Source organism: Myxocyprinus asiaticus, chromosome 3 (assembly GCF_019703515.2).
Source record: "Myxocyprinus asiaticus isolate MX2 ecotype Aquarium Trade chromosome 3, UBuf_Myxa_2, whole genome shotgun sequence".
In the NCBI taxonomy this organism is placed as follows: Eukaryota; Metazoa; Chordata; class Actinopteri; order Cypriniformes; family Catostomidae; genus Myxocyprinus; species Myxocyprinus asiaticus.
The window spans coordinates 6,325,555-6,340,515 of record NC_059346.1 but is presented as its reverse complement, the minus strand read 5'-3'; the positions used below and the strand labels follow the sequence as shown (position 1 = coordinate 6,340,515).

General features: G+C 36.9%; 1 protein-coding gene across 1 annotated transcript in view; it reads left to right on the top strand.

Annotated features, from left to right (window-relative positions):
• The first annotated feature begins 360 nt into the window (after positions 1-360).
• Positions 361-14,961, top strand: part of LOC127431073 (low-density lipoprotein receptor-related protein 2-like) — a 32,822-nt gene continuing 18,221 nt past the window's right edge. Inside the window, exons 1-8 of the mRNA XM_051681314.1 lie at positions 361-490; positions 970-1,143; positions 2,386-2,598; positions 4,965-5,183; positions 6,504-6,716; positions 11,769-11,998; positions 12,101-12,230; positions 13,496-13,683. Coding sequence (XP_051537274.1) covers positions 361-490; positions 970-1,143; positions 2,386-2,598; positions 4,965-5,183; positions 6,504-6,716; positions 11,769-11,998; positions 12,101-12,230; positions 13,496-13,683 — 1,497 coding nt within the window. The remainder of the gene's footprint in view (positions 491-969; positions 1,144-2,385; positions 2,599-4,964; positions 5,184-6,503; positions 6,717-11,768; positions 11,999-12,100; positions 12,231-13,495; positions 13,684-14,961) is intronic.

Sequence of the window (14,961 nt, the reverse complement as noted above, 5' to 3'; positions counted from 1 at the left end):
TTTATTTATTTATAATCAAATTAATACAATTATTATTTAATTTTTTTTGTAATAGTTTACACTTTTATTAAGTATTCACTTAAATAATAATAAATAATTATTTTAAGTATGATTATTAACTTTAAATTATATAATTGAATTTAATTATAAAATGTTGTTACTAATTAAGTTATTGCTTTATATATATATATATAAATTTATATTACAATCAAGTATTAATAATAAATATTAGTTGATTAACTTAAACTACTTTTTAATTTAATAAAGTATATGTGATCATTTTAATTAATAAAGAAGCTTAGTATTAATTTGATTGTCAGTCAATCAATCCTCTGTCATCTGATCAATTAAGATGCATTGATGTCAGCTGTTGATGTGATTAAAGCACCAGAGCACGAATTGAGCTGGTTTGACCCGCGCGTTTCTGCAGTCATGTGCATATTTGTGCTACTAAATGTTGCATCATGGGGGATCTTACTGCTTCTGAGAGGTGATTAAACTTCAGTGTTATATATTCCTTAATTATTTGTAATGGTATACATTAAATAAAGTGTTGCTGTAGTTGCTAACCATGATTGTGGCAGATAAATCATTCAGAAGTCAAACTAATTTAAGGCTATTTATCCTATAAGACTAAAGACATTTTATTTTTAAACACTACACACTGCAACTTCTTGTTTTCTCAGTTAAATGATTCTATGCATCTTAAGGATAGTACTTTGATGATATTTAAATTCTTGGAAGCATTGCCTTATTTTGCTCCCTTCCTGGTTTAGTATTTTGTCTTCTGATTTGCATAATCACACTGAGATCTTTTAGACACTTTGGTATTAACTCAATTGTTGCACTTCAAATAATGCACATACTGAAAAAGTTAATGGATGTATAAAATGAATGTTCTCGCATACATTAAAGAACTGCTTTGCTGTAATTTGTAGTTATCTAATGCATTGGTGTGTTCTTCTGTAGCTGAATGTGTGCTGGCTGAAGCTGCATCTGAGCCAGTTCCCTTACGCTGCAGATTGGGTTTCAAACCCTGTAATGATGGATCAGAGTGTGTGCTGTACAGTCATGTGTGTGACGGGGAGAACGACTGTCCTGATGGCTCTGATGAAGATGAGTGTGCCTCTGTCTGCAGCGTAGGTACGTTTAACTTTAGCTCAGTTTCATTCAAAGGTGTTCTTATCAGGGTCTGAAATTAACTTCCAGGGGCACCTATATTTCCCAACTATAGACCAACAGAATATATCAGATGTTAATATAAGTTAGACCCCACATTTAACATTGTTGGAGCATATTTGCTGAGCTGCGATTAATGGGGTAATTACACCGATCAGCCACAACATTAAAACCACCTGCCTAATATTGTGTAGGTCCCCCTCGTGCTGCCAAAACATTCTTCTCACCACAATTGTACAGAGCGGTTATCTGAGTTACCTTAGACTTTGTCTGGCCATTCTCTGTTGACCTCTCTCATCAACAAGGCATTTCCATCCACAGAACTGCTGCTCATGTTGGATGTTTTTTGTTTTTAGCACCATTCGGAGTAAATTCTAGAGGCTGTTGTGTGTGAAAATCCCCGGAGATAAGCAGTTACAGAAATACTCATGCCACGGTCCAAATCACTGAGATCACATGTTTTCCCTATTCTGATGGTTGATGTGAAAATTAACTGAAGCTCCTGACCCGTATCTGCATGATTTGATGCCACACGATTGGCTGATTACATAATCGCATGGATGGTTGTTGGTGCCAGAAGGGCTGATTTGAGTATTTCTGTAACTGCTGATCTCCTGGGATTTGCATGCCCAACAGTCTCTAGAATTTATTCCAAATGGTGCCAAAAGCAAAAAACATCCAGTGAGGGGCAGTTCTGTGGATGGAAATGCCTTGTTGATGAGAGAGGTCAACAGAGATTGGCTAGATTGGTCCGAACTGACAAAGTCTACGGTAACTCAGAAAACTGCGCTGTACAGTTGTGGTGAGAAGAATAACATCTCTATTCTGAGATGCGGGTTGCCGCTGTTTTGGCAGCATGAGGGCGACCTACACAATATTAGGCAGGTGGTTTTAATGGTATGTCTAATCGCTTTTTTTAATTTGGAAGGCAGTGCCGTTTTGCAATGGTGCATTTTAGTCCAGAATAAACTATTTAGTTTTACCAAATTAGTACGGATTAATCTATTCCATATACTACTGGATGTATTGCGCCAGAGAGTAGATGGAAAAATATATGATGAGAGAAAACATACAGTGGGGTCCAAAAGTCTGAAGTAATACAATTTGCGATGAAAACTTATTAAAATCAGATTTTTTTTTTTTTTTTTTTTCTGGTTGGGTCCATTTATCAGTCAACTTGCTGGATTCACTTTATTCTGTTCTCAGGTCAGTTTCAGTGTGCACATGGTAAGAAGTGTATTGAGCGAAGGCAGTTTTGTGACGGAGTGGCTCAGTGTCAGGATCGCTCTGATGAAGTGGACTGCTTCAAGTCAGAAGAGGGCTGTGCTCATCGCTGTGATGAAAACCGCTGCATCCCAGAATCCTTCATCTGTGATGGAGATGCAGACTGTGCGGACGGCAGCGATGAGGACAACTGTGGTAAGAGTTTTAAGATTTTAAAATAACATTACTGGATTGTAACTGGGCTACAGGAAGTGTACACTACTTTGTTTTTGCATGAAAGCGCATTGATGGCATTTTCCTCCACCGAAAACGAAGACTTTCGAAATAGAGGTAGCCCGATATATCGGTTTTACAGATTAATTGGTGCCCCAAGTTGCTTTTTGGAACCATCAGCAAACATCTTTGCCCATTTTTATTCCTCCATGTTCCTCTCTGGACTGCGCTAGAGGATTTTACAGTTATAAAAAATTAAGGCGAGGTAACATTTACCTTCACACGGCAAAATTTTGAGGGCAAAATACAGTGCTTTCAGTTGGAATTCATGCAATCTTGAATTTCATGCGATGGACTTCCGGTGCCGAAAAATGTACCTTTGCAGATTTTGAGTTTAAGTTTGGTAAATTTTGATAGGCGAATTCACTGCATTGACCAATAGGAAGTTACTTGATTTGGCATTGACCTCTGTGTAGGCGGTGCTTCATACACTGCTACACTAAATATATTCACAATGGACAAGGATATCATTTTAGCAGTGAGTTTCTTTTTAACTTCACTCTACCAGAGTATAAAGTGCAGCATTAAAAAGAGGCTGCCTGGCAATTAGTTTTGTGCTGGTTTCACACACTTCATCCACCCACGCCGCCTTCACCCGTGGAATTTCGCTGTGCAAAGGTAAATGTGACTAAGCCTTTAGTTCTACAAATAACAGCGGCCTCTAGAGGTAAAACAATAATGAATATGTGGGGATTGACTATATCTAAATCTGTCATCGTTGCCAATATTAATTAATATTTTTATCCTCACTTAAATGCATATTTTGTCATTTGATTAGTGTAATCAAGTGCTCTAAATTGAAGCAAGGGCATGCAAACAAATAGGTGACTATATAGAAACATGGCCCATCAGCACATACATTGTGTAGCAGTGAGTGCCAGGTGTGATTTGGGTTTGTTTATTGTTAAAAGTCCTGCATTATGCACCAAATCTTCAAAAAAAAAATAAAAAAAATTCCTGGTTATTATTGGAATTTTGTTTGAACAAACTGTTTGTGATTTTATTCATTTTTGACTCTTGTACATGTATTTTGGACTGATGTATGTGCCCGTTATAGTAAGGAAAGACTAAGAAATTGTTGGAATTTTATAAAATAAAATAAAAATCAGCCGTTTAACCGGTTAACTGCCTTTCCACCACCTTAGTTATCGGTGTCTGCAAAATCCACTATCGGTCGACCTTTATTTTATACTAAAAACGTCAACATGGTTTAAATTCAACAATTTTGCTATCTTCAACCACACGCCCTCTCACCAAAAATATGTTAGCAAGCCCGAACGCGCACAACAATTCATGGACAGAGTGTTTTGAATTGGCTAGTTTCCTGATTGGCTAAAAAGGTGTGGGCTTCTCACCTGGCACACTTGTTGTTTGATGTTTACAGAGCCTAGGGCTGTCCAAGAGACAGGTTTGATTTCTCAGAGCACCTATTTGAGTGACATCTGTCAGGCAGTAGGAACATTTTATGTGGTATTAAAAAAAATAAGAAGAAATTGCTTACAGCACATTTAAAGTGATAGTTCACCCAAAAATGATAATTCTCTCATTAACTTAGCCTCATGCCATCCCAGATGTGTATAACTTTTGTTTTCTGCAGAACACAAGATTTAGAAGAATTTAGAAGAATATCTCGGCTCTGTAGGTCCATACAATGCAAGTAAATGGTGACCAGAACTTTGAAGGTCCAAAAAGCATATGAAGGCAGCATAAAAGTAATCCATTTCACTCCAGTGGTTAAATCCATGTCTTCAGAACTGATATGATAGGTGTGGGTGAGAAACAGAGAAATATTTAAGTCCTTTTTTTTTTTTACTATAAATCTTCACTTTCATTTTCACATACTTTTGTTTTTGGTGATTTGCATTCTTTGTGCATATCGCCACCTACTGGGCAGGGAGGAGAATTTATAGTAAAAAAAGGACTTAAATATTGATCTGTTTCTTACCTACACCCATCATATCACTTCTGAAGACATGGATTTAACCACTGGAGTGAAATTGATTACTTTTATGCTGCCTTCATATGCTTTTTGGACCTTCAAAGTTCTGGCCAACATTCACTTGCATTGTATGGACCTACAGAGCTGAGATATTTCTCTAGAAATCTTTGTTTGTGTTCAGCAAAAGAAAGTAAGTCACTGAGGGTGAGTAAATAATGAGAGGATTTTCATTTTTGGGAGAACTATCCCTTTAAGCTCCAGGTATACAGCAAATTGTCACTGAAGGTTTTATTTGCAATATCAAAACACGTACATGTAGTCTTCATTTACTCTCTCGTTATCTTCACAGATGTTAACCCTGATGATGGTGATGAAGATAGTGAAGAGGAGAAGAGAGAGGATATCTCAGAGGACAGTTCTGTAACTAAAGGACCTCTGCGCTGTTCTCTTGGCTCCAAGTTATGCAGAGATGGAACTGACTGTGTTCTGTACAATCACTTGTGTGACGGAGAGCAGGACTGTAAGGATGGATCCGATGAGGATGAATGTTCTGTCGAGTGTGAACCCAGTAAGGAAATTATGCTAGAATGTTTGTTCAGGCACACATTTTCCCAGTTTTCTCAATCATTTTCTTACAGAATGTAGTGTATTGTGTTCTATAACAGGGTATTCCTTGAATTTTAATTACTATTGCTCATTTTTTAATTCTATTTTTATATATTTACCTAGACTTTTCCATTAAAATAACCGTAGAAGCTAGTATGGCATTACAAATTTATGAACAAACCCCTAACCTGTTAAACTTTGGGTGTAACATGTCCCTTACCATTGTGTTATGGACATGCATAATACCTCATTGTTTGTTGAAGTGCTGTGCTATTACTTTTCTAAGCAATTAGACTTATGACTAATTTATGCCTGGTATACGATAAAACGGGCATCCTGTATCCACTCCTGTCCATTTTTGTATCTACAGTATGACCACCCCACTCAAAGCCACACCTCTCCGTCTCCGTTTTGTATTCACAATATGACCACCCCACTCAAAGCCGCATCTCTCCGTCCTGGGCGTCCTGTATCCACTCCTATCCATCTTTGTATCCACAATATGACAATGACGCTCTCCTTGTTGACCGTTCCAGGATGGCGCTGCAGTTGATGTATCTAAACAAGCCAAATGAGGCATCTATGTATGAATATTTATCCTCATCTTAACACTGTTACGTATTTTTACGTATTTCACACATCAGTTCTCGCATAAACTTGCCAACATGCTTAAGTCAAGCGAAAGGCTGCATGACTTTGACCCTCGAAGTTTTAGTAAAAAAAAAAAGTTTTAAATATTGATATATTCTTTACACACACCTACCAAGTGTTTCGCTTCAGAAGACATTAATCCACTGGAGTCGTATGGATTACCTTTATGCTGCCTTTATGTGCTTTTTGGAGCTTCAAAAATTTGGCACTCATTCACCAACAGAGCTGAGAAATTCTTCCAAAATTCTTTGTTCTGCGAAAGAAAGTCATACACATCTGAGATGGCATGAGGATGATTAAATGAGAGAGTTTTTATTTTTGGGTGAACTATCCCTTTAAGGGGTTTATTGCAATCGGGCCAAAAATATCATAGTATTGGCGGTGGGCTATTTTGACTTGAGCCAGAAAACAGCCACCTACTGTAGGAATGCCCTAGCAACCATCTGAAACACCCTAGCAACTGCATAGCAATGGACTACAAAAACACTCCGAATACCATAGCAACCTCATAGCAACACTCTGGTGTCATGGCGGTGCATGCAAATGCAAAAATCTAGTTTGTATAACTACAGTATGTTCCTCTTCCTTGATAACTGTTCACATGGTAATGTTTCTTCCAATCTGTTCTCAGGTCAGTTTCAGTGTGCACATGGTAAGAAGTGTATTGAGCGAAGGCAGTTTTGTGACGGTGTGGCTCAGTGTCAGGATCGCTCTGATGAAGTGGACTGCTTCAAGTCAGAGGAGGGCTGTGCTCATCGCTGTGACAAAAAACGTTGCATCCCAGAATCCTTCATCTGTGATGGAGAAGCAGACTGTGCTGACGGCAGCGATGAGGACAACTGTGGCAAGTTTTGAATTCAGTCTTGGCAGCAAGTTTTGGTGACACATAAGATGATTGTCTGGGGTGGGGGTTGCATAGTCAAAAAACTTTAAGTGGTATAACCATCTGGAGACTAATTAAAAGCTGAAATTCTTGAAAAAAAATGTTGGTATAAATGGTTTGGAATCTATTATTTCTTAATATAATTGAGACCCCCACATTTTTCAGAGCCTATACATTGATGACCTATGCATATGGTATGGGGGTAAAATATGAATATAATTCTACGACAGCTACAACTATGCATAAATAAAATAAACAACTGGTCAATAAAGAACGGATTCAGATTTTCCAAAAAGTCAGTATGTATGCATTTTTGCCTTCTCCAATACTTGCATCCCGACCCAGAGTTGAGTATGGAGGGAGAACCCTTCAAAGTAGTGAATGACTTCAAATTCTTAGGCCTTGTCTGTGATAATAAATTCACCTTTATCCCACATGTGAAGATGTTGAGAAATTTTTTTTAAAACAATATTTTAAAAGTCCTTGCCAATACAAAATGGGGTGCGGATGCTATCTTTTACGTCTCTACAGAATGTTAATTAGATCCCGACTGGATTACGGGAGTACTGTGTATGGTCAGGCAAGGAAGTCATACATTCGAACGCTTGACACAATACACCACCAGAGAATACGGCTCCAAGAGCTAGACTTCAGAACAAGTCCCATTCAAAGCCTTTATACAGAAGCCGGTGAACCTTCCCTCCAGAATAGGTGTCTGAAACTGGCCTTACAATACGCAGTCAAACTCAAAGCAAATACAAGTTATCCAGCCTCTATACCAGTGTTCCAACCAGAATGTTCTCATCTGTATGAAGCTAGACCTAAAGCGATCAAACCTTTTGGAATATGGATTAAACCATACTTGGAGAACTTGAACACCAATCTGGACAACGTAAAACAGTATCATTTTTGGCCTGTCCCCCCCTGGACCTTAAACCAACTATTTCTATGGCATTGGCACAACTTAAAAAAGGCAGAAACTCTCCCCAACGTGTATCAACAGGAATTCTTGGTACTGAAATGTAGTCTCCCACTCCATAGTACAGTATTCACGGATGGATACAAAATGGATAAGTGTGTCAGCAGCAGTAGTGATTGGAGATCAACAATATGGCATACGTATTCCAGAACAGAGCTCTATCTTCACAGCTGAGGCCCGAGCGCTGCTACTGGCACTGGAAAAACATTGAGCAGGGCCGAGAATGAAACTTTAATCGCTACAGACTCAAAGTCTTGCCTTCAAGCATTTGAATCCATGGAGACTGATCACCCCATAATCATAAACATTTTGACTAAAATACATCAATTAGAGAAGGAGGATTTCAACGTTATCTTCTGTTGGGTGCCGGGACACATCGGTCTGGCAGGAAATGAAAAAGCAGATACAGCTGCAAAAGAGGCATTAAACTTGGAGATCTCAGAATGTCTGATACCACCCTCTGACCTCAGGCCATTAATAAACTCGTATGTCACCAATAAGTGGCAATCAGAATGGAATGAGTGCGACAGCAATAAACTATACAAAATAAACTCCAGGGTCCAAGGCAACTACTCTCAATGTTAAATCTAGGCACGACCAAATAGTGTTTACCAGATGCCGACTGGGCCATTCAAGATTAACACATGCATTTTTACCGACTGGTGAAGATCCTCCCTTATGTATACCTTGCCAAGCCCATATGACAATCAAGCACATTTTACTGAACTATAAAACTTTTGGAACTATCAGACATCGCTTTTATGCAGAGACTCGTTTAATAGATATTTTTTAAAAGCACAATCTGAACAGATTTTACAGTTTATCTTGTATAAATTATTTAATATTGTAAATATTTATTGATGAACCTTTGTTTGCCATGTGAATAGCCTAGTTGCTGAAATGGCGTTAAAACTAACTAAATAAAAATATAATTGAAAATTATATTTAACCCTTTAAGTTCTGAAGGTGCTTTTTAAAGATTTCCTGTTTTAGTGACGTACCCAAAATTAAAGGCTTAAAACTTGACAAAAAACAAGGAGGGTCAAGTGTTTGGTATCATTGTAAAGAAAACTTTTCAGTTTTTGTAATTATATAGCTTATGATACATTTCTGAGACTCTCAGCCTAAGAAACTGATGAAAAATCAAACAATTGAGCCAAAAATGTAGTTTTCATATTTGACATTATATATCTCTGGGCGTAAACAAGGTGGCACTGAAAAACTGCTTTGGTTTTGTTCCCAGTCATGTCAACTGTATCTGAAAAAAATTGTTGATACAAAAAAGCAATCAAAACGTATAGCATTACAAAAATAATTGATCATAGTGTCCTAAAACATCTCCATGTGTCCAAAAGCCTCTCCAAACAAAAACATAACTGTACATAAGAACTAATTACACATCCAAACACAATGACTAAAGGTTTGCATAGAATGCAGACATGATTTTAGTAATGAGATTTCACTGAATGAGTGCCATTTGATTCGGAGTCATTTACTTGGCACCATCTCCTGGTGGCCGTATGTAACATTGTGCTTCGTGTGGATTATCTAATGATTTCTGCATTTGATTACCTTGTGTGGGGGCTCATTTGAAAATCACCATCTAAAAGTTTTAAATATATATATATATATTTTTTTGTGTGTGTGTGTGTGTGAAGTGAGCTTTCCAACAACATATGACACATGGCTATTTGAGGAGTTTGATATTTATACTGATTGCAATAAAATGTACAGTGCAACTTTTTCTATAATCAAAATGGAGCACTTCTGACTTGTCTAAGTTTCAAAGTACTTGTTCAGCTTTGGTCATAACGCTTGCATGCACTGGACTGTAGAGCTTCTAAGCTTTGGTCAAGACTGTAGTTGGTATTTTGACTTTTGGCCCATCTGAGCTTAGAGTTAAAATATTTGAAAAACTTGTCCACCAAACCAAAGTTAGGTGGTTTAACCAACATGCAGGTAGCTATTCTGTTGTCATGTTACAAGACAACCATAAAACAGAGAGGACCCTGTTAGACCCTAAAATCAGATATTTTGACCATTTTGTTTGTATGAAAAGGCACATTTTGTTCAGGTCAGATGGAGTAACCCTAAGAAAACTTCTTCATATTTGTCTCAAATTTATAGGCTATTTATAAAAAAAAAAATAAATAAAAAAAATTACCTTAAAGATGTTGTATAAAACTGAGTTTTGTTGTGTATACTCATGTATTCAAGGTGCAAGAAAAGCATTTTAATACCTTTTTACTTGGCTACGTCACTTGACATTTAAGTCTCTGGGCCTCACTCATGAAACAATGAATTTGCGTACATAATTCGTAAAGCCGTTCTGACGTAAATTCTCAGATTCATGAAAGTTTTCGAATGTTCAAAACGTTAGTTGGTACGAACAAAATTTACACCTGCTTCCGACCGTGTGTAAATCGTAATACATCCGAACGAGTTGTTCTTTCAGGCACACTGCCATAACTAAATTTTTAAGAAGTGAAATTAAATAAGTAATGAAAAATGTTACTATTAAATTTAGTGAAATTTACCTTAAAAATAACACTTAAAAATTCACCTTTTTTTTAAAACATTTTAATCAAAACAACCTGTTATTTCTTTTCACACATTGTTTCTCCATCAATACTCAAATAAAATTTTTGATGTTGATGCATTTTGTGACCAGAAAAAGTTACATTTCCTCAAGGTGTGCCTTTAGCCCTATTGTATCCTATGTAAAACTCACCCACAAGCCATGTGTGAAACATCAGTCTGTCTTTTTAGGATGTTTTTAGAGACTTGTACACTGAAAGTATAATCATTCAGATACATTATACAAAAAGTATGGGGGAACCATAGATCAGTTCAGAGCTATAATATCAACTTTTATGGATTCACAAAATATATTATGTAAATCTGGGAGTTTGTCTTGGGGGGGGAACCTAAAAATATCAAGGAACTTGTGATTTTGATAATGGTGATTTTCAGGCCTGGAAAGGCAAAGAAATTAATAAAATTGCAAAAGGCGATGGACATTTCTGTAGCACAAATATTTCTAGTTATCTTAACCTGTTTGTGAGTGCAATTATTAAGTGTTAATTTAAGTAATTAAGTGGAAATTGATTGTTTAAAACAGGGGTACACAACTTTTTATTTTATTTATAAAAATGCATTTTAATTAGTAATATTAATAAGGTGAGCGGACTAAGCTATATGCTATTTAATACATCATGGACACACGTAATTAACAAGTAAAATAAAACATTACATATAGATGTATAGTAAAATTCTTGTAAAAGTGTGGTTCTTTTAAAAAATAAAAACTGTGATATAATGATCATATATAGGCCAATATGTTTTTGTTTGTTTGTTTTAAAAGTTCCACACTTTTACAAGTAGACCACATACAATGTACAATTAAAATGTAAATTGAGATGTTTGAATGTTTTAGCATATATAGAAAGATGATCTGTTCTGTTGTCACTGTCAAAGATCGTCATGACACACTGGCCACTTAGTGCCCTCAAAACAAGACATTTATATCCAATACTAACTCTATAAGCTCTCAACTCCGTTATTGCGGAACTATTATTATTTTTTTTTTTTTCCTGTTGAGTTGGTTTGTCCCCAGATGCTCTGATTCGCACTATGGCAGTAACGAGCACGTTTAAAGTGACTGAGCGTGCACAAATTGTTATCAATGTGCATGTGCAGACTGACCCTGCACTCATATTATATAATGTGTCTTATTATAAGATTTTTATTCTGGGATTTGTTGTTTACTTCATTATTTTTTTATCTGTTTGCTGTTTCTTTTCCTCTATAGCGGTTCAGCACTTTATCAATACTGAGATTTACCATAAAGGCCCTCTAGAAAATTGACACCTCCAAATTCATACACATTCAATAATTTTATGTGATAGCATCACGGGGGCCACAAAAAGACGGTTTGCGGTCCTGACACCTGTTGAGTACCATGGGTTTAAAAGTTGTAGAAACCCTGTATTTAAACCATCTTAAGGTGTATGTTTTGTGTTTTCCTGTGGTAGATGCGGAGAGCTGCAGCAGTGCAGAATGGCGTTGCAGCAGTGGTCAGTGCGTTTCCGCCAGCATGCGCTGCGATGGTCTCGCAGACTGCAGAGATCATTCAGATGAGGAGGACTGTGCTGAACCCCCACCCTGCAGCACGCAACGCCACTGTCCGCAAAGCCACGAGTGTCTGATAGAGGAGTGGATATGTGATGGAGAGACTGACTGCAAAGATGGAACTGATGAGAAAGTGTGCTGTTTTGTAGTCTGTTTACCATGTTTCAAATTACTAAAAATTTGATAAATGAATGTGTGGTGAAGCTTCATTGGTCATGTGTTTCAAATGAGACAGAACTGTAAGGAGTCTCCTGTGCAGTGCGGTGAGTTCCAGTGGCAGTGCTCCTCAAAGACTTTGTGTGTTCCACAAGCCTGGCGCTGTGATGGCACTGAAGACTGCAAGGAAGGAAGCGATGAGTCTGGCTGTGAGTTTACATTGATTCTTCAGACTTGGACTGAACCCAGGTGTTAGAAACATTGCACGATATGAACAGAGTTTTAATCCAGCTTGCTCTGCTTCTGGGGGAAAAAAAAAAATCTATTTCGGCTGTGGTCAACAAGCACTCTTAATTTTCAACCCCTTTCCTGCAACCATTTGTCAAAGTGACCACTTTAAGATCCTATCAATTTGCGATGGATAAAATGAAGTTCCATCCTGTATTTTTCACTCAGAAATGGGTCACATTATGGTGGTAAAGGGGGGGGGGGGTGCGAATAGCATTTCATATTGACTTAAACTTTCTAGCTTAAATGTCGTCTTTATATCCTGTCGGGGAGCTGATTAGCAACACTTTCAAGGATCCCAAGAGATTGCCTGTTTAGAAATGGATTTTCTGAGTCACTCCACAGGTCTTGATAATTGATGACAAAATCAAGGAATAGTTCACCCAAAAATTAAAATTCTCATGGTGTACTCGCCCTCATGCCATCCTAGATGTGTTTAGAAGAATATCTCCACTGTGTTGGTCCTTACAATGCAAGTGAATGGTGACCAGACCTTTTGAAGCTCCAAAAATCACACAAAGGCCACATAAAAGTAACCCATATGACTACAATGGTTTAATATATGTCTACTGAAGTGATATGACAAGTATGGGTGAGAAACAGATCAATATTTAAGTCTTTAAGGAGCTTCAAAGGTCTGGTCACCATTCACTTGCATTGTAAGGACCAACAGAGCTCAGATATTCTTCTAAAAATCTTTTGTTTTGTGTCACACATCTGATATGACATGAGGATAAGTAAATGAGAGAATTTTTATTTTTTATTTTTGGATGAACTATTCCTTTAATTCATTACTAGTCATTTAAAAAAATAAATAAAATAAATATATAATATAAATAAATATATATATATATATATACACCCCAGTTAGATAATGCCACTGTATTTAAATTGTACCTATGACATTGTTAAATTTGATATTTGTTTTTATAATTACAGTTCATGTTGAATAGTCACACCGCAGCACAATTTCCATAGTTTTATTTGAAATTAAAACAAACTGAATAGATATCTGAATTGATCGGTGTTCTTTGCTGACTTGACAATTTTTTGCCTTTCTTTGATTATAGTACAAGTCATGTTTACCGCTTAAAATGCAAAAGTAATACTCTAATGGTAGTTTGACCAAGATTGCCTTTTCTTGAAATCTCTACAGTACCTGGGTATGTCATTTGTGTTTTAACAGGCCCACGTGTGTCCTGTCCTCCTCATCAGTTCCAGTGTGGGAGTTCTGAGTGTGTGGATCTGTCTCAGCTCTGTAATGGAGTCACTAACTGTCTGGACGGTTCTGATGAGGGTGGAGCCTGTCAGATAGATAAATGTTCTGAAAAGTCAAAGTGTGCACAGGATTGCCACAGCACACCTACAGGGACAGTATGGCTTCTCCCTCCTTTTAACAAATATCTGCTTTGAAAATTAGAGCTACTGGCCTCATGGATAATATATGGAGGATTAGTTTCCTGGTCTTTTGATTCTTGGATATTTTAATTTTTGCAGCGTACAAATGTAATTAATTGTGTTAGGGTGCAGTGTTTAAAAAATCTGGGATGGTAAATGAATGTTTGTAGATGGAACATCACAAGAGGCAATCCTTGAAAATATGACCTTTGTGCCTTCAAGACACTAGGTTATTCCAGGGGGACTGAACCTGTATTAAAAGCATTGTCACTTTGGTCAAAAGCACATGCTGAAAAATGGCTGCAAGCATCAATTATAAAGCAAAGCATGTCAGCATTAGCACACACAACCAACTTAAACATGACTCGAAGAATATGATACCACCAAAACTTCAATTTTGAGGCCATTTTATGTGTCTAATTAATCTGATAAATTATTAGCCTTGGTTATAAATTATGAAAACCCTTAATGACAAAAGCCTTAGTTCAAAATAGATAGTTTGTCAAGACAAACTTTTATGCTGGCTTGACAAGCCTTGTCTGAAAGTTTAAACTACAATAGTTTTAAGGTTTATGGTTAAACGGACATTACAGTAAGACAAACATCCAGATAGCTAGATAGACTGTCACATAGTCAGAAAAACTGTCAGACAGAGAACTTAAAGGAATATTCCAGGTTCAATACAAATTAAGCTCAATCGACAGCATTTGTGGCATAATATTGATTACTAAAAAATGTATTTTGATTTGTCCCTCCTTTTTAAAAAAAAAAAAAAAAAAAAGCAAAACTCTGGGTCACATTGAGGCACTTGCAATGGAAGTGAATGGGGGCCAATCCATAAATGTTAAAATATTCACTGTTTCAAAAGTATAGCCACAAGATAAACGAGATCACGTGATTTTAGTGTGAAATTGCGTACTAACCTTTTCTGTGTAAAGTTGTATCCAATTTTACAACTTTGCCATGACGACTTAACGGCGTAAACACAAATGCTGAAACAGCCATCAAAATAAAGTTTTAAACAACTTTACAGCTCATAATACATGAGTTTTAACAAAAGAATTAATGTAAGTGCTTTTATAAAGTAAGCTTCACATTTCTGCCTTAAAACCCTTCAAAACTGGCCCCATTCACTTCCTTTATAAGTGCCTCACTTTAACCCAGTGAGAGGGACGAGTCGAAATACATTTTTGTGGTAATCAACATTATGCCACATATGCTGTCGATTGAGCTTAACTTGTTTTGACCCGTTTC